Source organism: Brachypodium distachyon, chromosome 4 (genome assembly GCF_000005505.3).
Source record: "Brachypodium distachyon strain Bd21 chromosome 4, Brachypodium_distachyon_v3.0, whole genome shotgun sequence".
Lineage (NCBI taxonomy): Eukaryota > Viridiplantae > Streptophyta > Magnoliopsida > Poales > Poaceae > Brachypodium > Brachypodium distachyon.
This window is the reverse complement of record NC_016134.3, coordinates 27723962-27749032: the sequence shown is the minus strand read 5'-3', so window position 1 is coordinate 27749032 and position 25071 is coordinate 27723962. Positions and strand designations below refer to the sequence as shown.

General features: G+C 46.3%; 2 protein-coding genes, 1 long non-coding RNA gene and 1 pseudogene across 3 annotated transcripts; all 4 read left to right on the top strand.

Moving 5' to 3' along the window:
- Nucleotides 1-536: 536 nt before the first annotated feature.
- Nucleotides 537-2442, top strand: LOC112272393. Its single transcript, XR_002966119.1, has 2 exons — nucleotides 537-1423; nucleotides 2092-2442. It is a non-coding gene; the product is annotated as an uncharacterized LOC112272393 (long non-coding RNA).
- Nucleotides 2443-3681: 1239 nt separating this feature from the next.
- On the top strand, nucleotides 3682-7989 carry LOC100820939. The gene is made up of 2 exons (XM_010239553.3): nucleotides 3682-7373; nucleotides 7545-7989. The coding sequence occupies exon 1, from the start codon at nucleotides 3765-3767 to the stop codon at nucleotides 4911-4913; it is 1149 nt and encodes a 382-aa protein (XP_010237855.1). The 5' UTR covers nucleotides 3682-3764; the 3' UTR covers nucleotides 4914-7373; nucleotides 7545-7989.
- Nucleotides 7990-12560: 4571 nt separating this feature from the next.
- On the top strand, nucleotides 12561-18440 carry LOC104584612 (annotated as a pseudogene).
- A 1774-nt stretch (nucleotides 18441-20214) lies between these two features.
- Nucleotides 20215-22197, top strand: LOC100821443 (transcription termination factor MTERF4, chloroplastic). The gene has a single exon (XM_003577691.4). It carries the CDS (start codon nucleotides 20551-20553, stop codon nucleotides 21694-21696), a length of 1146 nt encoding a protein of 381 aa, XP_003577739.1. The 5' UTR covers nucleotides 20215-20550; the 3' UTR covers nucleotides 21697-22197.
- Nucleotides 22198-25071: the final 2874 nt, after the last annotated feature.

Here is a 25071-nt window from a genome sequence, read left to right as displayed (position 1 = left end):
GGGGTGATGGGCCATCTTCTTGGTTCTCAATAAAGAAGTGCCAAGTCGACATCTTGCTTCTTGTTAGCTGACACATTGCCATCCAGCATGGCAAGGACGAACTGCCATGTCAACCTCCGCTTAGGGCATCTCCAATAGTACATGTCAGCAAGTACTAAGGGTGTGACATGTAGGACTTTTGATGATGTGGAGAGAAAAAAGGATGAAAAAGGAAGTAGTAGTTACCTATATAAAAAACTGCTTTGACTCTTGTACCAAGAATTAAGTAACAACAAAACACCTGTTGGAGAGATCTTTTGTTATTAAAGCCTTACTTTGTGGGTCCCATCCTCTCACATTCATCTATTGCCTTTTCAATTTTAGCACTAGATCTTAGTAACCATCTATTGGAGATGTTGTTACTAGTCATGGGATAAAATGTTCACTACCCTCTTAGTAACGGTCTAAGTAACACCTTGTTGAATATGCCCTTATGGTGACTACCAGTAGGGCTTCAATTAAAAAATGAATAGCGGAAATGCTTGACTCGGCAAAATTAAACAGATTACTGACTTTACGTTTTTCTGCAGTTAACATTGCATACATTTTCTGGAGGGTCTCGGGCGACTCAGCGCCCGCCGCCGCCCTCCCCTCTCCTCCGTCGCTGCCTGGATTTTGGCCGCCGTCGAGGCGGCCCCAGCCAGATCCTTCGCCCTCTCCCCTGGATCCGGCGTCTCGTGCCAGATCTCAGTGGAGCTCCGCCGCCACCGCTTCTCCACCTCTCCGTCGACGGAGGCGGTTGCTGAGCGCGGGTTCGTGCGCCGGACGACGGTGGCAAGGTCCTCCTCGAGCCTGTGGCTCCTGCTCCCTCTCACCCCCAGGCGCCGTCCGACGGCCCAGGTCCGGCGCCCTCAGCCAGATCCGCGGCCTCCGACCGCGTGCGCCGTTGGTTTGACCTGCCTCGAGGATCCGCTTCCGTCTCAAGGCTCGGCCCTTCGCAGGATCCTCAGCCTTGATCCGGTTCTGTGCCTCTTCTTCTTCTTTTCTCCGTTTTTCCTTGTTACTCCCTCCGTTCCATAATTCTTGTCTCAAATTTGCCCAAAATGGATGTATCTATTCCTAAAAAGTGTCTAGATACATGTAATATTTCGATAAGAATTATGGAACGGAGGGAGTAGCATTTAGTGTAAGTTTAGTCTAAGTTTGGATATGTTCATCTTTTATTTCTCTTAGGTTGTGTCACTCTGCAATTTGCAGGTGATATCGTTTTCCTATTGCAATCTGATCTATAATTGTGCTAGAAATCTCAATTTGTGCTTTGCCTTTTGAGCTAATCATGCATGTTATAGAGGTTTTTTGCTGTAGATGTTTAATGGAGTTGCTTGACTGATCGAAAAAGATAGATTGTACTGGAAATTGGAGCCTTGGGGCAAATTTTCAGAAGGTTCGATGTACTGGGCGCTGAAAATCCTAAGCACCATTTCCATTTCTTTTTCCATACTAATATGTACTTAGGGTTTTCTTGGAAGGCTGGGGTGTGATTGGGTTTAGAAGGATGGTTATTTGTTTAGTCTGAATGAATGAAAAGACAAATTATATTGAGAACTCAAGGCCAAAGGGCAGTTTTCACCAGGTTCTCTTTATAAATTGTTGAAACGATCTCAGCTAGCTTATCCTTTTAAATTTCTTTGGAGAATTAATGTTCCTTTGCAAATTTAAGATATTCCGGTGCTTGGCAATAGAGGAACCATTTTCACTAGAGATGTGCTTCAAACTATGGGCTGGGAAGGAGATGACCATTGTCTATTTCTTCTCTAGAAAAGAATCTATTGTTCATCTTTGTTCTCTTGTTCTCTGGCTAAGTATGTTTGAAGGTGGTTCAAGTTAGTTTGGCTTTTCTAATTTGCCTTGAAGTGTTCAGGAAGTGCTTGACTGTTGGCTGTTACAATTTGATAAGAAAGAGAGGATCTAGTTGTAGTTGGGTTTGGTGCTGCCATATGGGTTATTTGGAAAACCAGGCATAATGCATGTTTTCAAAACCAAATGCCACATGATCCATCTGCGGTTGTGTTTACAGTTCGTTCGATGACTGATCTCTAAGTTGGGTTACAGAAATCCGATACTCGAGAGGTCCTGCTAAGGTGCTCTCGTTGGATGTGGTGAGTCATGGCTGAGGCCTTCCGGCATTTATTCAGAGGTTGATGTTGTGAGCGGCTGGAAAATTGGCAATGCTGATACAGATGTTGTGGTGGTGATGAAACTACAAGTGTTGGGTCTTTTTTTGGTTTTCTGTTGTATTGAACCCATGTGTAAAGTAGTGTGTTCAGCGTTTGAATGTGCTGGCCTGTAGGGCTGGTGCTTTGAAGCCTATGAGTGTTTATCCTAAATTATGTAAAAGATATTATGGTTTCCTTTAATGAAACCGGGGGCAGCCCCTTTTGATCAAAAAAAAATTGCATGCATTTTCTATTTGTCCAAAGGCTAAGTTTTCCTATTTGCATGGTGCCAGATGGCCAAAAACATATAACACATGGTAAAAATAATAAGTGTACCTTGTAAGGATCGGATATGAACTCCAAACTGATAGCATTCGATAAACCATTGAGAAGCACACTCTGATATTCGTCAAAGAGTAAAATGCAGCGGCAGTCCTAATATTTCGCAAAAGTGTCAAGTTAGTCCTAAAAGTTTAAAAATGCATGTTTGAGTCCTAAATGTTTGTTAAGTTGTTCACTGTAGGTCCTAGTTGTGTTTGAGCACCTCTGACCGGCCGATGTGGCAGTTTGACTAATGCCATGTCACCTGGACCCACATGTCAGATAACCCTTCAAATAGGAAACTTGCAACAAAATCCCCGATCCTTGGTTATTTCTCTCCTGCTGTCCTCCCCAGACGGACGCCGGTTCCCCCCCTCCTCTATGTCCTTGGTGGCCTCGATGTGCAGCGCTGCCGGTGCGCCCGAGGGCAGCTTGCGGTTGACGACGTGCAGCGCCTAGCCCGTGGTTTGCTGGAGCTGAGCGGGATCGCAAAGGAGGATGACGCGCTTGCGCGGGAAGATGCAGTAGCAGCAGGCAACGCATGCGCAAGCAGCGGCAGCGACGGCCGGAGGGCAGGACCCCCATGCGATGCATCCGCATCAGCCGCACTTCGCGCACACCACGGCAACAGCCTCGGCCAGCGGGATCCCGTTCATGCAGCCCCAAACGCCGGCGGCGGCGAGGTGGGCGCCGCATCAGCGCCACCCGCATCATATTTGAGGCTACACATGAAAACGGCCGCGCCAGAGAACTCCCATGCAACGTCGGCTCCTCCTTCAGGCGTGTCGGAGCGGGAGGGAGAGATGGGGGAGAACAATGGGGAGAGGGCCGCTGCTGGGGGAATGGCTAGCTCGAAGCTCATGAAGAGCAGAGAGGGGAAGATATCTGCCACGCGGGCCCAGCTGACATGGCATTAGTCAAACTGCCACGTCGGCTGGTCAGAGGCGTCCAAACAAAACCAGGACCTACAGTGAACCACTTAACAAACATTCAGGACTCAAATGTCTATTTTTAAACTTTTAGAACTAACTTAAAACCTTCACGAAACTAATAGGATTGCATTTTACTGTTCGTCAAAACCATAACAATCGTCGTCACTGCCGTTCCCATCCAACCTATTATCACACTCATCCTGACTTTTTTTTCTTTTTTTTTTTTCGGGTAGCCAAGTCACATTTCAGAAGAGCCCTTTCCCCACCCCAAGCAAGTTTCCCTCGAACCGGAAATCTCTCCGGCGCCACCGCCGCCATGCTCCGCCTCCGAAGCTGCATCCTCTCCGGCATCGTCTCTTCTCCCTCCACCTCTCTCCACCGCCTCCTCGCCGCCGCCGCGCCCGCCGTCCCCACAAGCCCCGCCTTCGCCGTCGAGGACTACCTGGTCGAAACCTGCGGCCTCACCCGACCCCAAGCCCTCAAGGCCTCCGCGAAGCTCTCCCACCTCAAGTCCCCAGCCAATCCCGACGCCGTCCTCGCCTTCTTCGCTGGCCTCGGCCTCTCCAGCGCCGACGTTGCCGCCGCCGTCGTCAACGATCCGAAGTTGCTCTGCGCTTCCGTAAAGAGAACACTGGGCCCTAACGTCGTTGGACTCACCGGCCTCGGTCTGTCGAATTCTGAGATCGCCCGCCTGGCGTCTTTGTCCTATGGCATATTTCGCTGTAGATCCATCGTCCCCAGGCTGCAGTACTATCTGCCCCTCTTCGGCTCCTGCGAGAACTTCCTCCGGGGGCTCGAGCGCAGGTCTTTCTACATTCTGAATGTCAACATAGAGAGGGTAGTCAAGCCCAATGTAGCGTTCCTGCGGCAGTGTGGGCTAGGTAGTTGTGATCTTGCCAAGCTGTTTACCCGTGTTCCGGTGATGCTCACCTCCAACCCGGAGCGTGTCCAGGCAAAGGCGGCGTGTGTTGAAGATCTACTACATGTGCCCCGTGGCTCTGGGATGTTCACTCAAGCGCTTCAGGCTGTCGCATACTACAGCAAGGAAACGATTGCCGCCACATTGGAGTACCTGGTGAAAACATTCAGGTGGTCGGATGGTGAGGTCGGCATTGCTTTGTCTAAGGCTCTGTCATTGCTGGCGCGTTCCAAGGACATGCTGCTGCGCAGATCAGAGTTCCTGATATCCAATGTGGGGTTGGAATCGTCATACATTGCTCATCGGCCAGTAATGCTCACTTACAGCCTGGAGGGTCGGCTCAGACCCCGGTACTATGTTTTAAAGTTTCTGAAGGCAAATGGATTGCTAGATCGCGATAGGGACTACTATAATACAGTCGTGGTCACCGAGAAGGTATTCGCGGAGAAGTTCCTACGCCCTCACAAGGAAGCTGCGCCACACCTTGCCGAAGACTATGCGGCTGCTTGCAGAGGGGAAGTGCCGAATAACTTCAGATTTAGATGAACCAAGAATGGGCTATGCAAAATGGTAACTGCGATGGCACAACAGAATTTTCACTGTGCCTTGTAAGCTGGTAATTCTTGTTTCAGTGTTCTTTGCCAAATTGGATGTTGGTTGTCTGCTATAGTAGGAATGCACAGACCAAGAGGTAGAGGAAGGATCTACAGCATGCTCTCTGGCCCTGGCAGCAATACACAAGGCAGCAACACAGAGGAATGTGCTCAAACAAGTGTTCTAGTTGAGGAAGGAGGGGAGACCGGGAGAGCAATACCCAACAATCTGCCGTTCATAATTAAGAGAAGTGTGGATGTGTGAAGATTCTTCTTTTGCACGACCTGGAATGATGGTTGTGTAAAGTGTTGATGTCCGATGGTTATGTTACAAAGTCTGCACTTTTTAGGATTTTGTTTGGCCTAAAAACCTGCTGTTATGATCCAATGAGAAACCTGATGCTGTTCATATGTTATGAAACTCATGCTTCAGTTCATGTCAATTTTTGTGTGGCTGAAATTATTATGGTATGTTGCACCGATTACTAATGTTGTTCTATTGATTTGCACTCAGTTGATATCAATATGCCCAGGATGGTTTGTGCCAATAAATGTTATGCCTTTGTTTGGCCTATATATTATTTCTTAATAAATCTAGTGAATAGTGATGGCCTCTATTTTTTTTGCTTTTGACACTTTTTTTGAGCTTGGAGTGATGCCCATGATGATGGCGTAATAATAGAAGCGGGCCTTCAACTTCTACTGTTGCAACACCGTCGATGCCAAGAAGCTTAGGGAGATTGGCCTCATCGTCTACTCGATCGGCAAGCCGCTTGGTTGCATTGGCTCGCTGTGGACATGCTCAAGGGCCGCGACCTGCGACTCTGCGGCGGTTGTGTGATGCTGTGCTCCAGCAAATAGGATGGCTCCGCTGAATTTGGCTAGGTGATGTTGCTCTGGCCTTTTGTTCTGCTTGCTCAGATTCGTAGACTGGTGACATTTGGGTATAATTTAGTGGCTTCTGTTTTTAGATTGTGATAGAAAACTAGAAAGTAAGAACAAATTGAGTTTTTTTGTGCAACTGCTTGCAATTTCAGTGTCCTTTGAAATTGGAATTGTGTGTGTGATAAGAACTTCTGCGCGCCCTGTGTTTTGTAATAGTCTGCTCTCTGTATTTCAGGCAGAAGAGCAATTTTTGTCAAGGTTATTAGGTTTTGATAATTTTGGAGGCCTATTCTTGTCGATACCTATCCAAATTTTATTTCGGTTTTGTTTCCTCATCTCGTAGTGTCACACGGTTGCATGTTTGTGATGGAAAGGTGCACTTCCCATGTGTTTGTTAATTACCTGATGTGCATTTTCTGATCTTAATGGGCATGCGGCTGTTCATCCATGTCAGCCTACTCCCTGGAGAATTTCAGAGTTCATTGTGCCAAAGATTGACTAGGTTGGTGTTCACTGTTCACAATGACTGATTGCTTATGTTTAGGTGTAGTATTCTAGTCGCAGCCACCTCGGTTTTTTTATAAGAGCCAACCACCTTGTTTATCCAACAAAAGGGATGAACTCCAACAACTTCTAGTATGTACTTCTACTTTGCTGTGATACACAATGCTGAAAGGTTCTAGGAGTATTCGTAGTTTTCTCCAATGCTTAATGTATATATGTTTACCTGAGCGCTTATAGTATCTTCTACAAGACCACAAATTTCTTCAGTGATGGAAGGGAAACATTTGTGACGAGCATTGCAAGCTTATCAGTGAACCAATCTGTTGTAGGCTGACAGGCAGGAGCTGATGGTGGACACTGGCAAGTACATCTACTCCTTGTTTGTGTTGAAATAGCAAGAAATTTCAGACCTGAATTGAATGATAAAAGATTGGAAATAGTATACTAGACAAGAAGGCCACTAGTACAAACCTCGGAGCATGAGTTATTTTGCCTGTCTCTGTAACAAGATTGAATTACAAAAGACCACCACCTTACAACCGTTAGGTGCACGTGACCACCAGTTTTTTTTTTCTAAGACCAACTGTTTCTCAGGCAGACGGACGCAGGGTGCACCGATCTCTCCTTCTATGGCATTTTGACGGGAAAACTGTCATGTGGGCCCACTCATCAGGCCACGTGGCGGAGACGGTGCTAACGCCCGTTACCGCCAGCCCCGACCAGGTAGATTGAAGTTGATCCCCTTATCCGGTCCGGTCCGACCCAATTGAAGACTGTTGCAGCTAAACCAGAGGAAGAAAAATTGAAGAAGACAGAGATTTTTGTGTCTGAACACATCTGCATCCCAGTACACAGAATTGGGTCGGACCAGACCATAGGAAGCTGCGCCACACCTTGCTGAAGACTGAGGGCGCTTGCAGAGGGAAAGTGCTGACAAATTTCATATTTACATGAACCAAGAATGGACTATGAAAATTGGTAACCGGGATGGCACAACAGAATTGTCACTCTGCCTTGTAAGCTGGTAATTCTTGTTTCAGTGTTTTTTTTTTGCCAAATTGAATGTTGGTTTTCTGCTATAGTAGGTACTCCCGCCTTCTCAATTTCTTACACATTTAAAAAATCACAATAGCCAAGGAGTGCCTAATTTAATGTCAGCCGCTAGATCACCTGATACGGTGTGTTGTGCTTGCAGTGCTACAATACTAGTAAACTTAGTGGGTCGAGCTCATATTGAAGGGCTACTCATCAGCGACCGCACCACGGCTGCATGATCCTGGAGGGGTCCCTCCAATCTATGGTGGGTTCTCTTCAGTCTGTTGCCTGCATAGCAGACGTAGAGGAGGTAAAATAAGGATGTACAGCCTGCTCTTTGGCCCTGGCTAAAATGCACAAGGCAGCAACACAGAGTGTGCTCAAACAAGTGTGGTGGTTGATGAAGGAGGGGAGAGCAACACCCAACAATCTGCAGTCCATAATTAAGGGAAGCGTGGATGTGTGAAGATTCTACTCTAGGAAAACCTGGAATGGTGGTTGTGTGAAGTGTTTATGTGAGATGGTTAGGTTACTAAGTCTTCACTTTTGGTTAGGAAAACCTGCTGTAATGATCCCCTTGGATGAGAAACCTGTTGCATTTGTTATGTTGTGAAACTCATGCTTCGGTTTCATGTAAATTTTATGGTCCGTGTCAATGAAATTATTATGGTCTGTTGTGCCAATTAATAATGTTAGTCTATTGCTTATCTCTCAGTTCATGTCAATTTTTCGCTGTGCACTCAATGCCCAGGATGGTTTGTGCCAAATAGCCCTGCACTCAGTTCATGTCAATTTTTTCATGTATTAATAATGCTAGCCTGGTGCTTAGCTTATATGCCTATATATTTTTTCTTAATAAATCTAGTGATGGTCTCTGAATTTACCTTCGTAATTTTTGGTCCTACTCCCCCCACTTTTTTTATTTTTAATTAATATAAGACGTTCTAGCTTTGCCTCAACTCAAAGTTTAAAGAGTTTGACCAAGTTTATAGAACAATGTACTAATATCTACAACATCAAATAAATATACTATGAAGATAGATACCATGGAAGGTTTAAAAATACTAATTTAGAGTTGTAAATGTTATTAAGAAAAAGTAAAAGTAAAATTGTAACATTAGTATGCGACTAAATATCATTGTCTTGTTCTTTATGCAAAGAAATAAAAAGAAAATGTCCAAATTGATTGTAAAAATCATGTGATTTTCTTTTGAATCCATGATCAAAGAGAATTTCATTTGTTTTTCACGTGCTCCATTCTTTTGAATCAAATGAATAAATAATGTCATCTAGGAGTTAAATTTTTTATTTCTATTGTTTTCCTATGAAGCAGAGAAATGATTTCTATTATTTTCCTATGTATAGATTTTTTTAACTGTATTTTTCTATGCAAAGATAATTGAAGATGTATCAGGTGAAAAACTGTACTCTGTGCAAATTTGAGAAATCCAAATAAAAGGCAAAACCTAATCACTTAAAACTTTTATGAAAAATCCGGTGAAGGAGAAGTCTAGGGGTTTTCATAAAATACAATACGATTAAATGATTAGAAGTTCCACCTTTCATCTGATATTTTTAAATAAGATTTGAATAAATACAATTGAATTTTTTTTAAATTCTAAATGCATATGCATAGAGATTTTCACCTCAAACATTTCCTAGATATTGTAGTGTTTTAGTGGCCTAGTCCTTGGTGCTCGCTTTGTCCTTACTCCTTGCAGCGTGTTTGGCAAGGCTCGGGGGAAGGGGAATGGGAGTTTAATCTCAATTCCCTTTCCCTCTCACAATTACCTGCCTCCCCTCAAGGAATAGAAATTGCAAAGTTTTAGTGCTTAATTCCCTTTTGAGGTAATAACATTGGCGATACATAAACTTGTACCGCGCGAGCACTTTAATACATGAACTTGAAAATTGGGGCCAGGTGGTCCATTAACTTGTATGCGGATTCGTTTTTTGTCACAGTGAATCGGGGGCGGACACATGTGTTTCCGCGCTGGATTAGTCACGCGCTGCTAGATTTGTTATTTTTACAGGAACCCCCTGTGACAAATTTGGACCACATAGTAGCCCGTCTTCCCCAAATCGAATCCCTAACCCTATCTTGGTCGACAGAGGCGACGAGGTCGGAGCGGGTACGGCAGGGTGAGGAGGTAGGAGGGCGGCGAGATACGGCGAGGGTGAGGAGGTAGTGCGAGGGTGAGGAGGTAGGATCCGGTATGGTGGTCACCGGCGAGGCTGGGTCGACCCGACAGGCTACGGACGGCGGCGCCGGCGCGGAGTGGGTTGTGATAGGAGAAGTGTACTGGTCGGCACCTCCGCATTGCAAACGAAAGGTTAGTAATTGAATTCCTCTTCGATTTGGTGATTTTGGGTGACATGTTTTTGATTTGGTGATTCAAATTTGAATGCGTTGTTGAAGATGTTATCTTTGTGCCAGCAGACCGACGTTGATGACGATCAAATGAAGTTGGAAGTTGTTGATGATGATCAATTCAGTTTCATAAGAAAAATGGTAGAAGAAAATCTGAAGATGACCAAGGAAATTGACGAGCTCAAGGGAGAGATCTCCAGAATGATAGCAGGGATGAAGAATATGGAGAATATTCACAGGGCACAACTGAGAAATAGTGAAAGAAAAGATGTAGTTTGTCGGTTTGTGGTGCTTTATGTTGCATTATGTATCCATTGTGTGCTCTTTTCATTAGAGTGTTTGTTTGAAATAAAGAATTGATGTAGTCTGAAATCCTGCTGATTTTGAATGACTCAAATTCCTGGTGAATTGATGTAGTCTGAAATTCTGTTGTTTGTTTCAAATAAATAGTGTTTGTTTGAAATTCCTGGTGATGTTGAATGACATTTCTGTGATTAGTGAAGAACATATACAATGCTATGAAATAGAAGCAAAAACGACTGAAGCATATAGGCTTTAACCAAAGAAGACACCATTCAGATGAAGATACCATTAAGTTGAAGCAACATAGTAGCAACACACCATTAGTTCCACATAAAAGCAAGCTCTTTACAGTAGCTTTCAGAGCAAAAGGACTTAAGACATACCACACAGTGCATAAGACCCGGTGCATCAAACAGGACTACATTAGTAACAGACAGTGCATAACTAGACATCTTCATCAGGTTGAGATGCATTCCGAGTGTTCTGTACCTCTTTTGCTGACTGCTCATTCAGGCCAGGCAATGGCTGAGCAGTTTCCCCCTGGTCACCAAACAGAAGAAATGACAGAGATCCTGGACCTGTCCTGTAAAGTGGGCCTGTAGCTCTGCCTCTTCTAGTGTTTGGTTTTGCAGCTCCACCTCTACCTCTTCATGTAGTGCTTCTGCTTCTTGTTGTAGTGGCTGTAGCAGCCCCAGCTTCAGTTCCAGGTGAGGTTGCTTCAGCTTGCCTTTTCTTACCCCTTCCACTAGATGAGCTTGCTTGAGCTTGTCTTTTCTTTCCCCTACCAACAGATGAGCTAGCATCCTCACTAGTTTGCTTTTTTCCTTTCCTTTTCATCTCCCTCTAGATCCTGTTGCTCTCAAATTTCCTCTTGTCATTGTTGTTGTGACCTTTGCTGATGGCATTGCATCCCTTTCAGCTGCCACAAATGAACTCTCTTCTGGCAAATGACCATGTGATCTGTCAAGTGTCACATGAGCTCTTTCCTGCATAGTAGAGACACAAGATTAATATGTACAAATTACATTTGATCTGCAGTTCTTTAAGAAGTTGCTATGATCAATCATGAGGTGAAGCATCTTATGGTCCTTAACAGTTGTTGTTGTTGCCAATACATCTTTATCCTTCTCTATGCAAACTAAGCCATCAGATAGAGATTTGTTACGAAGCAACCAATACACTTTAATCCTGTCATCATCCTCATAACCAAGCTGCTTTGGCAAGTCTTTGATCCACAAAAGTGACCATGTGTCAACATCACAATAGTCAAAAATGTCCCAACTGGAGCTAACATATTGCAAATTAGATCCAATACCACAGAAAAACCCATTGTGTTCAATATTGACCGAAAACAATTCAGAATCAGGATCTACAAGATTGAAACAAAAGATGATATAAGCACATTGTACCAGATGAAGTCTATGATGCACAAGATGATATAATGCGCAAGTACTCAATCGAAATTGCAAAGATTTTACCCTCTTTCATGCTACGGTAAAAGATTCAAAATCCTAAACCCTAACCAAATTAGGGGCGAAAATCAGTGCAATTTCAACCCTAACGATCAACCAATCTCGCTCGAGATTGCAACCTCATAACTTCAACCCTAACGATCAATCTCACGAAACCCTACCAAAAACGAGTCCTTGGCGACAACGAACGAACGCGGGAACATATTAGGCCGCGGACTTATCGTATTGCGGTGATCCCTGATTGCCGCCGTTGAGCCGGCGTTGCGGCTCGGGCGCCATCGTCACCGACGCGCTGCCGCCGCCGAGTGTTGCCTGATCGCCTGAGACGCCAAAGAGGTGGAGACGACGGCAAACGAAACGTTCGCGGGGAGAGACACTAAGCGTCAGGGAGAAATAAGAGAATATAAAGCCATATGGTTTTTTTTTTTTGCAAAATTACCTTTCGCCGGACTTCCCAAGGACCTAAAAAACAAAGCAAAGGGCTTAATTGCAAAAAAAAAACCTGTCTCAAGGACACCGTGGCACTTATAGCACCCGAAATACAAGTTAATGGACCACCCGACCAATTTTCAAGTTTATGTACTAAAGTGCTCGTGCGGTACAAGTTTATGTATCGTCGGTGTTATTACCTCTTCCCCTCCAAACTTCCAACCAAACAATAGATTTAAAGTCTTATCTCTTTTAATTCACATTCCCTATCTTGCACTAGGCCACGCGCAACCTTGTGTTAGACTACACAACGGCCTCTTTTTGAGCATATATTGTGGCTGGACGGACAAAAAAAAAACTTACTGGGCCTTGTGTGACTTCGGGCATTTCAAAGGCCTGTCGGGTTTATTGTGTCGGGCCGGCCCGAGCCGTGCCTGGGCCTGCAGATCGCATAACTGGCCGGCGCGGCCCGGTCCCTCTAAAACCGGGCTTCCTCGGGCCATGCCCGGGCCAGGCCCGAATAAATCGTGCCGGGCCGGCCCGATACCCACATATAGCCCCAACCAAACGAGCTGTTAGTGCTCTGCCGTCGGATACGTGTTGGAACTTGGACGGCAGGATCTAGCGCCTATGAAAGCCAAGGCACAGGTCAGAGGAGCCCTTTCCCATCCCAATCCGACCGGAAATATCTCCGGCGGCGGCGGCGCCGACGCCGCGCCCGGAGGTGACCTAACCATGCTCTGCCTGCGAAGCTGCATCCTCTCCCGCATCGTCTCTTCTCCTGCCGCCTCTCTCCACCGCCTCCTCTCCGCCGCCGCGCCCGCGTTCCCCCAAGCCCCGGCTTCGCCGTCGAGGAATACCTGGTCGAAACCTGCGGCCTCACCCGACCCCAAGCCCTCAAGGCCTCCACGAAGCACTCCCACCTCAAGTCCCCAGCCAATCCCGACGCCGTCCTCGCCTTCTTCGCTGGCCTCGGCCTCTCCAGCGCCGACGTCGCCGCCGCCGTCGCCGACGACCCGAGGTTGCTCTGCGCCTCCGTGAAGAAAACCCTGGGCCCTAACGTCGTTGAACTCACCGGCCTTGGTCTGTCGAATTCTGAGATCGCCAGCCTGGCGTCTTTGTCCGGTGGCATGTTTCGTTGTAGATCCATCGTCCCCAGGCTGCACTACTATCTGCTCCTCTTCGGCTCCTGCGAGAACTTCCTCCGGCGGTTCAAGCGCAGGTCCTACATTCTGACTGTCAGCATGGAGAGGGTGGTCAAGCCCAATGTAGCCTTCCTGCGGGAGTGTGGGCTAGGTAGTTGTGATCTTGCCAAACTGTTTACCCGTGATACGACGATGCTCACCTCCAACCCAGAGCGCGTCCGGGCAAAGGTGGCATGTGCTCAAGGTATACTACGTGTGCCCTGTGGCTCCGGGATGTTCCGGCAAGCGCTTCAGGCTATCTCGTACCGCAGCAAGGAGATTGCTGCCACAGTGCAGTACTTGACGAAAATATTCGGGTGGTCAGATGGTGAGGCGGGCGTTGCTTTGTCTAGGGCTCGGTCATTGCTGGCTCGTTCCAAGGAAATGCTGCAGCGCACATCTGAGTTCCTGAAATCTGATGTCGGGTTGGATCCGTCAGACATTGCTCGGCGGCCAGCAATGATCAATTACAGCCTGGAGGGTCGGCTCAGACCCCGGTTCTACGTTTTAAAGTTTCTGAAGGCAAATGGATTGCTACATGGCAATATGGACTACTATGGTATAATCCAGATCAGCGAGAAGGTTTTCGCGGAGAAGTTCCTATGCCCTCACAAGGACGCTGCGCCACACCTTGCTGAAGACTATGCGGCCGCTTGCAGAGGGGAAGTGCCTAATAACTTCAGATTTACATGAACCACGAATGGGCTATGAAAATTGGTAACTGCGATGGCACAACATATTTTCACTGGGCCTAGTAAGCTTCTAATTCTTGTTTCAGTGTTCTTTGCCAAATTGGATGTTGGTTGTCTGCTATAGTAGGAATGCACAGACCAAGAGGTAGAGGAAATTGATCTACAGCACATGCTTTGGCCCTGGCAGCAATACACAAGGCAGCAGCACAGAGGAATGTGCTCCAACAAGTGTTCTAGTTGATGAAGGAGGGGAGAGCAACACCCAACAATCTGCAGTTCATAATTAAGAGAAGTTTGTATTTGTGAAGATTCTTCTTTTGCACAACCTGGAATGGCGGCTGTGTAAAGTGTTGATGTCCGATGGTTAGGCTACAAAGTCTTCACTTTTTTATGCTTTTGTTTGGCCTAAAAACCTGCTGTAATCATCCACTTGGATGATAAACCTGATGCTTTTGTTATGTTATCAAACTCATGCTTCAGTTGATGTCAACTTTTGTGTCGCTGAAATTATTATGGTCTTCTGCACGGATTAATAATGTTGGTCTGTTGCTTAGCATTCAGTTCATGTCAATTTTTCACTGTGCATTCTCTGCCCAGGATGGTTTGTGCCAGTAGATTTTTTGTGCTTTTGTTTGGCCTATATATTATTTCTTTATAAATCTAGTGATGGCCTCTCTTTTTCGCTTTTGACTTAGCTTTTTTTAGCATGTATTGATGCCCGTGATGGTGTAACAGCAGAAGCCGGCCTGCAAGTTCGATTGGCGCAATGTCGTCCATGCTCGCAGTGAACATGCTCCAGGGCTGAGAGCTGCGACGGGCGTGTGATGTTGTGCTCCAGTTAATAGATGGTGAATTTGGCTAGGTGATGTTGCTCTGGCCTTTTGTTCTGCATGCTTTAGATTCGTAGACTGGTTACATTTGGGTATAACTTAGTGGCTTCTTGTTGTAGATTGGGATGGAAAACTAGAAAGTAAGAACAATTTGGGTCTTTTGTGCAACTGCTTGCAAGTTCAGTGTCCTTGGAAATTGGAATGATGTGTATATTACTGCGAGTTTCAACTTCTGCCCTGTGTTTTGTTGTAGTGAGCTCTCTGTATTTCAGGCCGAAGAGCAACTTTTGTCAAGGCTATTAGGTTTGGAAAATTTTGGAGGCCTACTCTTGTCTACACCAATCCAAATTTTATTTCGGTTCTGTTTCCTCATCTCGTTATGTCACACGGTTGCATGTTTGTGATGGAAAGGCGCAGTTGCCATGCGTCTGTTAATTACCTGATATGCATTTTCTGATCTTCATGCGCATGCACATGGACATTTCGTATAACCAAATCTCTGGAGAAATACCTTACAACATAGGTTTCTTTCAAGTATCTACACTGCAAACCGTCCTGATTTCATGCAGCTCCTCTATACTTTAGCTATTTGTACTCTGGTTGTACACTGTTCCAATCACAATCAAGACTTTTGCATAATGTTCAAATTATTGTTTCATAGGTCACTTCAAGGAAATAGGCTGTTTGGGAAAATTCCAGATTTGGTTGGCCTCATGCAAGCTCTTGTTGTTCTTTGAGTAGAACATAACACTTGACTCCACAAGTGTGTAAGCTGATGCATTATTCGATATGACTGTTTTGTGTGTTCATCTATTGTTTCTTAGCGATATGACCAAAAATGAATTAGTTGGGCCCAATCTTCCAATTCTCAGCAACCTATCCTACACTGACAAACTGTTAGTATCATCAGTAGGACCCTTTCTTTCACTGAAACAATCTTCTTTTCTTCTACTAACACCCTGGCATCTTTTATCTTCAGGTATTTACTTGGCAATAAACTTACTTTACAGATACCGCCAGAAATTGGGAGCATGACTAAACTTAGCAACCTGTAAGCAGCTGTTTTTCTTTGATTTAGAATATTACATAATGTTGCACTTCCGGTGATTTCAATGATTATTTTTTGCAGCTCAAGAACTGGGTGGTGATACTTCTATATTTATGACAGCGGTGAAAATATAGTTTTGATTGACACAAGCATCTTTTATAGTTTCAGATGTGATTGTTGGATGTTTAGCTCAAATACAACGAATATGCGAAATTGAACGTACTGAATACCCTGTTTTAGATGTCCTTTTTTCGAGATTACAGATGAGTTGATTTTTCAGCCGTGAGAAACAAACAATACTTCTGGAAGAGAAAAACAATGGATAGCTTGACTAAGAACATGGTGGCACATTATCAGCCTTCATTCCTGGATACTGCTGGCAAAGACTGGAAATGGTTGTGCACCTTGAGAAACTGATAGATGATGTTGGTTTTTATTGGTACCAAATTTCTATCATTATCACGGATTTGATAGCACTGAGCAAATTGTAAGCAAGGAATGCACTCTACAAGATTACGGTACTGCCGCTTAGAACTATAAATATTTGTCTCTAGTTAACTCTCTTTACTTCTGGAAATATTTTGTCGCTGGCATGTTTGTAAATTTTCTGCAGTTCAATTGAAGCATCTTTTGTGACATTTGTTGCTTATTCGGTTGTTTGGCAGGCCGGTCTAGACAGGTAAAAACCCTAGGAAACACTGCGAAACACGTCGGGCCAGGCGGAATCTCATACGCGACTCACATTTCTTCGCTCGCCTCCGCGTCGCTACGGCGCCGCCGTAGCCTGCCTCTGAGACCGCCATAGTCTGCTCTGCTTCCCGCCGACAATGGCCGCCCGCGACCTCTGCTTCCTGCCGCAGCGGCAGCAAGAGCGACCTCACCGCCAGTCGGACCGCCGGTGAGTATGATCCCATGGTACGCCCCCTCCCTCCCCCCTCTCTGTATTCTCCTACCCTATTCCGCGTCGCCATTGATATCATTTGTCTAACTCTATCAAACAGAGCAGAGGACTCAACTGCCGTCGACTTCTCTTCTCTGGCTGCCTTCAACTTCTCCGGCCGGAGTCAGGCTGGCTTTCTTGCCGGTAAGTTCCTCTTGTTCTTTCTCTCCTCCTTAGCAGTCCAATTTTGGGACCATGTGTTTTTGTTGTTAGTTGGCACATAAAATACTTTCCTTGCAAATTTTGGTTACAATCAGTGTGTTCTTGTTGGACTTCCTATAAGAAATTTTCATTAGATTGTTTCACAAAAGCTATATACCGAACTTTTGTTGGATTTTGGTAATCTTAGTTGATCACAACAAATTGTGGTAGTAATAGATTGTTGCCATCACACAAGATACTGACCTGATTGTGTTCTCTGAAGATGTCATGAAATGTGATGGCAGCCTGGAGTTTTTATTTTTTTTAGTAAAATTAAGTGACTGTAATTTGCATCATCAATTACTACCTTGTTGTGCAGCGTAAACGTGTGAAGGCATCCTCGGAAGCATTTTCTAGTGCTTCATACATAGCCTGTGCTAGTTGGCTAAATAACCCGTGTATTGAAAATGTATTGCCATCAGTGGAAGTACATCTGTCTGTAGCTAATGCATATATACATGGTCTGGACATGTACAACTTTTTACTTTTTTTCCTTTCGAAGTTAGATGCATATATTTTCTAATGCTTCATAATAAATGGGTTTGCAAGTAACCCATTTGTTAATATGTGATGAAACATAATGTCTTTTCATATAACTTGAAACTTGGTGTAAATTGGCAAGTTCCAACTGTTTAACTGTGATGTACATCCAGTACATATTAAGTCTGAGATGCCCTTGAGCTACTGTTTGAGACTGAGATGCCTTTGTGAGGTACAAGTGTTCTGGCTTCCATTTTTTAGTTCACAGCATAAGTTGTACAATGAAAAGCTCTGTTGAATTGGAGGACAAGATCCGTCGTCAGTAGCATTAAGCTGTGCTGTACATGCGGTACATATTAAGCCGTAGCCTGTGTACAAATGTTATGGTTTCCATTTTTGGTTCTGATTGCTTCATATTCCCTCCCATCCATAAAAAGTGTTGCCCACTTAGTACAATTTTGTAATAGGTTAGTACAAATTTTGTACTAAGTGGATGACACTTTTTATGGATGGAGGGAATACATTTTTTAGATGAAATTGGTACCCAGCTTTGTGACATTTTTGTGTACTTGGGATTGTGGCTGATTTCTGGGAAAAAATGTATTAATCATTTGATCTTAATTGTTCCTAGCTAGCAATCAGCATTTACAATATATATAAGCTGCCCTCTTTGCTGTACATGTGCTTACGTGTAATGTTCATCATCTCAGTTTCCAGTTAATGTATGGACATAACACAATCTCTTCTTGTAGGTTCAAGGTCCGAAAGGTGATAATTCTGGACTCGAAGGCGGAGTAAAAAGATCTACAATCCAAGATGTTATCTCTAGCAAAAAACTGAGTTCAGAGACAAGCACCATCTACGATTCAGTACTTAAGAATGCTATCATTTTTATTGTAATCAAGTACCCTCTCCGTTGCATAATTCTTGTCTCAAATTTGTCCAAAACTGGATGTATCTATTACTAAAAAATTTCTAGATACATGTAATATTTCGACAAGAATTATGAAACGGAGGGAGTAGTTGACTAAGAACGTGACGCGAAAATCTGCCTGTTTGCACTCATTTTGTGTTGAAATACAATAATCAATTTTTTATCGAGGTAATGATTGAAAACACTCATTTAGTTAAAATCGGTTTCAACAAAAGGCCTCAATGAATCCCTTTGTGCCACAATGCAACTAATGTTGTAATCAAGTGTTATTTTAGCTCAAGAAGGTTGATTTCGATTGCTCGATTAGAAGAAAGTAAGAAAGAGTTGACCCTATATATATGAGAAAACAGGCCCTAAAAACCATGCATTTCACGGCTTATTTTATGAAAGCCATGCGAAAAACTATGGCTACGAGCAAACGCAGGAAAAAGGAAAAAACAAGCCGCAACCGTCAGAGTGAAACCCGTCCCGCTAAAATGACGCTGAATAGTGAACGGACCCATGCGCGAGAAGAAGGTAGGCAGAAATAGGTTTCTTTGACGAATGGAGCAAAAAAGAGACTGCCTCGACAGGAACAACTCGCGCATTAGCTAGCCTGCCCTGCAAGAAGCCACCATCCCTAGACATGACCCTAGTCAGACCCGTCGCTGCAAGCATACTCCGCTGCCAGACGGGGGCTCCAAAGGTAACGCCTCCAGGGAGGCATGACGTTCGAAGCCGTTACCCAATCGGGGAAACCGAGTCTGATTTTTCACTCGGAGGCACCTCATCTTCAAAGGGTGGGATGTGGTACATAGGGCTGGACGATGACTCCTTCAAGAAGGGAGCAAAGTCCGAGGACGCCTTAGTCGCTGGCATCGACAAGTCAGTGAAGGGTTTTCACCCGCAACCCCACTCACACACCACGGACAGGAGCAAACAACATTGCAGCGAGCTAGAGGGCCGAAGTCCTGACAAGAGGCCACCATACCACCGTGATCCCTGAGGAAGCCTGCTGCTCACCCCCCGGCCTAATCACCACCCCACGCACCAGACTTGACATTCCCAGCCCCCAGCCCCGGAACTGGCGCCACCATCGAAGAAGCCCACGTTCAACAGCAACAGTGACCCGCTAGGCCCAGACCAGGTCCACCCCTCCACCAACAACAGTAGTGTACCTCCATGGGGAGTGGCATTTCCGCTCGCCACCACCCCACCAAAGAGTGGCCACCGTGCGCCACCTCGCATGCAGCACCCCCGTGCGCCAAGAACTCCGACAAGGAGAGCTGCAAGAATAGATAAATCGCCCCGCCGCCACCACCCCATCGGAGAGCCGCCGTCGTGCGCCGCCTCGCATGCAGCACCCCCGTGCGCCAAGAACTCCGAGAGGGAGAGCCGCAAGAGAAGAGAAACCGCCCCGCCGCCACCATCCCTGGGCGCGTGCGGCTTCATGTGCACCCTCTCTGGCAGTGGCAATGCAGGGAAGGGAGGAAAAAGGTCCCTAAGGTCGCCGGCGGCTAGGGTTCCCACATGTCGCCGGAGGAGGGAGACCGAAGGGTCGGGTGCGAGACCAATTCCTCGTGAAACAAGCTTGACTATACAAAACACAATACTTTCAAGAAGAACAATTGTTTTGGTTGAAACAAGAGTTTTCACCCAAACCTCTATTTAAGACTCCAAAACCCTATGAAAAACTTCGTGCCAAACAGGAACGAAGTTCAAAACATGTACTGTTCGTGTACATGGACAAAGGTTGGTTCAGTGGTGAGGTCTTCGTTCAATAGAAAGTGAAGATTGTCAAAACTGAGAGATCCAAAATAAAACTGAAAAAACCGAATTTGTTTTCATGCCAAAATGCACTACCACGTTAGTTGTCCATTGCTTCACGTTAGTCAAACTTGATTTTTGTTGTCAGTTTTTTCAAAATGCCAATGCTACCCTCGGATAAACCTAGCCAAAAGCCCAGGCCTTTCACCTTCCCCTCCCGTCCCCTTCTCTTCTCCTCCTTCCGACCAAGAATGGAAGCGCACCGGCCCGCTTGCACGGCGATGGCGCCCCGACGCGGCCGCCTGCTGCCTTCTCTCCTCTCCCCTCTGAATCCCATCTCCCTCTGACCTCTCCGCGGCTCCATCTCACGCGGGCTCCCTCCGCCGCCAACGAGTCCGTCGCGGCCAGGCCCGACGAGGTGGCGCACGGCTGCTCCAAGAGGAGAGAAAGCAAGGACCCCCATGTGAGTTGCACAACCTTTCTCTCCGATCGGAAATCTCTCCGCCGCCACCGCTGCGCCCGGAGGTAACCTAACCATGCTCCGCCTGCGAAGCTGCATCCTCTCCCGCATCGTCTCTTCTCCCGCCACCTCTCTCCACCGCCTCCTCTCCGCCGCCGCGCCCACCGTTCCCCCAAGCCCCGGCTTCGCCGTCGAGGACTACCTGGTCGAAACCTGCGGCCTCACCCGACCCCAAGCCCTCAAGGCCTCCGCGAAGCTCTCCCACCTCAAGTCCCCCGCCAAGCCTGACACCGTCCTCGCCTTCTTGGCCGGCCTCGGCCTCTCCAGCGCCGACGTCGCCGCCGCCGTCGTCAACGACCCGAGGTTGCTCTGCGCCTCCGTGAAGAAAACCCTGGGCCCTAACGTCGTTGGACTCACCGGCCTCGGTCTGTCCAATTCTCAGATCGCCCGCCTGGCGTCTTTGTCCGGTGGCAAATTTCGTTCTAGATCCATCGTCCCCAGGCTGCAGTACTATCTGCCCCTCTTCGGCTCCTGCGAGAACTTCCTCCGGCGGTTCAACCGCAGGTCCTACGTTCTGGATGTCAGCATGGAGAGGGTGGTGAAGCCCAATGTAGCCTTCCTGCGGGAGTGTGGGCTAGGTAGTTGTGATCTTGCCAAACTGTTTACCCGTGACACGACGATGCTCACCTCCAACCCGGAGCGCGTCCGGGCGAAGGTGGCATGTGCTGAAGGTCTACTACATGTGCCCCGTGGCTCTGGGATGTTCCGGCACGCGCTTCTGTCTATCTCGTTCCGCAGCAAGGAGACGATTGCCGCCAGAGTCGAGTACTTGATGAAAATATTCGGGTGGTCAGATGGTGAAGCCAGCATTGCTTTGTCTAGGGCTCCGCAATTGCTGGGGCGTTCCATGGAAATGCTGCAGCGCACATGTGAGTTCCTGATATCTGAGGTCGGGTTGGAACCATCATACATTGCTCAACGGCCAGTAATGATCAATTACAACCTGGAGGGTCGGCTCAGACCCCGGTACTACGTTTTAAAGTTTCTGAAGGCAAATGGATTACTAGATCACAATAGGGATTACTTTAGTGCACTCGTGGTCACCGAGAAGGAATTCGCGGAGAAGTACCTATGCCCTAACAAGGAAGCTGCGCCACACCTTGCTGAAGACTACGCGGCTGCTTGCAGAGGGGAAGTTCCGAATAACTTCAGATTTACATGAACCAAGAATGGGCTATGAAAATTGGTAACTGAGATGGCACAACAGAATTTTCACTGTCCCTAATAAGCTGTTAATTCTTGTTTCAGTGTCCTTTCCCAAATTGGATGTTGGTTGTCTGCTATGGTCGGAATTCATAGACCAAGAGGTAGAGGAAGGATCTAGAGCTTGCTCTTTGGCCCTGCAGCAATGCACAAGGCAGAGGAATGTGCTCAAACAAGTGTTCTAGTTGATGAAGGAGGGGAGAGCAACACCCAGCAATCTGCAGTTCATAATTAAGTGAAGTGTGGAGGTGTGAAGATTCTTCTCTGGAATGGTCGTTGTGTAAAGTGTTGATGTCCGATGGTTAGGCTACAAAGCTTGCACTTTTTTATGCTTTTGTTTGGCCTAAGAACTTGCTGTAATGATCCATTTGGATGAGAAACCTGATGCTTTTCTGATGTTATGCCAGTTATGAAACTCGTGCTTCAGTTCATGTCAATTTTATGGTCTGTGTCACTGAAATTATGATGGTCTGTTGCCCCGATTAATAATGTCGGTCTATTGCTTAGCACTCAATTCATGTGAATTTTTCGCTGTGCACTGAATGTCCAGGTTGGTTTGTGGCAATAGTGTTGCCCTCAGTTCATGTCAATTTTTCCATGCATCAATTATGCTGGCCTGTTGCTTAGCTTAGATGCCTATATATTATTTCATAATAAATCTAGTGATGATCTCTGAATTTTCCCTTGTAATTTTAGATGCTAATAAGTTTAGAATGAGATTACCAGATGATATACCTGCTCTCCAGGTTGGCAGGTTCTAACCACATTTGATTTGGCTGCTCATGATTTCAGCTGTGTGAAATCGCAAGAGTCAAGAGCTAGTCAAGGAAAACGTGGGGAGTGAGTTCTCCACTGGTAGAAACGAAATGTCTGACCAGTAAGGAAAATCTCATCGAGCGTCACAAACGAACAGTCTAGCTGGGTAACTGGTTAGCCTGTTCTAACATCCAGGCCTCTCCTAAGACATTGTCTTTTTAAGTTTTGTCTATTAATGCATTACTAATGCTAAGATACAACCTCTTTAAGGCCTCTCCCAATGTGTGATCTGTCAACATTGTATCTTGAAGCATTGTAGAGCATTTACATACAACTCTCCCAATAACTTGGTATGTTAAGTGTTGTATCTAGATAGACTTTTGTAGTTAATTAGTTTTGGATCAATCCTTGCATTTTAACATTGTGGCATGTTTTGTTGACACACGCAATGATCACAACAAAATTATTCTCTCCCATCTGTACTAATTGCATCCAAATTGAGGCAACTGACAACAAAATTTGCTTGCACACAGCAATTGTTGCCAAATGAATAGCATTTTTACTCCAATGTGTATGCACAACCACAAATTCAACAGTGTGGTGGTTGAGGAAGGAGGGGAGAGCAACACTCAACAATCTGCAGTTTATAACTAAGAGAAGGGTGCATGTCTGAAGAATCTTCTTTTGCACAACCTGGAATATTGTTTGTGTAAAGTGTTGTTGCCCCGATTGTTAGGTTACTAAAAGCATCTCCAACGGCATACTCATATTTTGGATACTCAAAACCAATATGGGTAGGGCTGAGAGAAAATATGGTTACCCAAAATCACTCTGCCTTTTGCAGCGTATCTAAAAACTGGATACCCATATCACCAATTTGTATCGGCCCCACGTGTCATTGTACCACTTCTCATCTTCAACCTCCACCAGAAGCGGACGAGCATTTGACCATGACGGAGGCGCCTCGGGCAGTGTGGCGACGTCGTGGCCGAGGTGCTTCTCCTCCGGACGGCGCAATGACGACGCGGCTCCTCGCGGCGGCGAGCTTGCCAGTTTGGGGCACACAGTGGCGGCGCTCGTCGGGGCAGAGGCAGGCGCCGCATCGGGGGAAGCCGGCAACACCAAATTCGGCCGAATTGATGGCACCCGGTGAGCGTCCAGTAGGGGGCAGGTGGCGTGTGGCGCATCCAAGGCGGTAGGCGGTGGTAGATGGCCGGAATTTGAAGAATTCGACCGGCGGCGCAGGTATGGAGGCGCGCGGCGCCGCTTGGGTAGCAGCTCTTGCTGCTCGTCGGGGCGTCTTTGGGGGCGGGTAAGTGAGGTGGAGGCATCCCCGGTGGTCAGGAGGATGGTCGGAGGCCGCGGATGGGGCGGCGACGCCGAGCGCGGCATGATGGTGGCCTGCGGCGTGTTTGATCTCGGCGGGCGACGGCGGGGTCGTGGAGCGCGCGGAGGGAGGGGGGACGACGGCCGGGAGATGCGCGGGGGCGGGGCGGACCGACCGGAGGCGCGTCGGGCGGCGGCGGCGCGGTCCGGTCGCCGGAATCAGCAGCGGCGCCGGCCGGTCGGGGTCGCGGTGAGGGAGGAAACTTCACGGAATCGGCGGTTGGGTTCCCGCGTGGACATGGTAGCTGCCCATATTCTAGCTCGGAATACCCATATTCGGGTATCCGGGAGAAAAATATGGTTAGCTATCCAAATATTTTTGGGTAACCAACGAATATGGGTACGCTGCTGAAACTTGTTTTTAGCTAAAATACACATATTGACAATTTTTGAATATTCTCTTCAAATATGGATATGTTATTGGAGATGCTCTGAGTCTGCAGTTTTTTATGCTTTTGTTTTGCCTAAAACCTGCTGTAATGACCCACTTGGATGAGAAATCTGACGCTTTTGTTTTGCATGTGCCCATTAGTAATAATGTTGCTCCGTTGCTTAGCACTCAATTTCTTGTCAATTTTTCCCTCTGCGCTGAATGCCAAGGGTGGTTTGTGCCAATAGCTTTGCACGCAGTTCATGTCAATTTTTCCATGTATTAATAGTGCTGGCCTGTTCCTCTTGGGACTGTAGTTAGCCATATGGTTACTTGGGACTGTAGTTAGCCATATGGTTACTTGGAGGAATGGAGGCTTGGAGCAGTCACCATTGGGCGTTTCTGCCTGCATCAAGGCGGGCCCATGTGGCTGACTGTCAAATGGAAATATATACGGCCATTTTATAGTGGACGGCTGGACGCTGGATTAAGCTGGTCCCATCAGGTGATGTGACCCGACCGTCCATTTCAAGCAGATCAGTCCATTGACACAATCTTAATGGGATCTAGTAGCATCGTATTAGATTAATAATTTTAGCCGACATAACAGCTAACTTTCTCCTAATAACGAGTGCAAAAGAAAGTGGGCTTTCTCCTCTATCTTGTCCATTTGAAAAGGTTGCGAAAAAATTATTACTTTCTTCGTTCCTAGATATTTGTATATGCAGTTTTTTCAGACAAAATAATTCAGAAGAACAAATTGGCGTTTACGCTTCTCTTCAAATTCTGAATGCAATTAATTTTATCATCGGTCTCCAATCT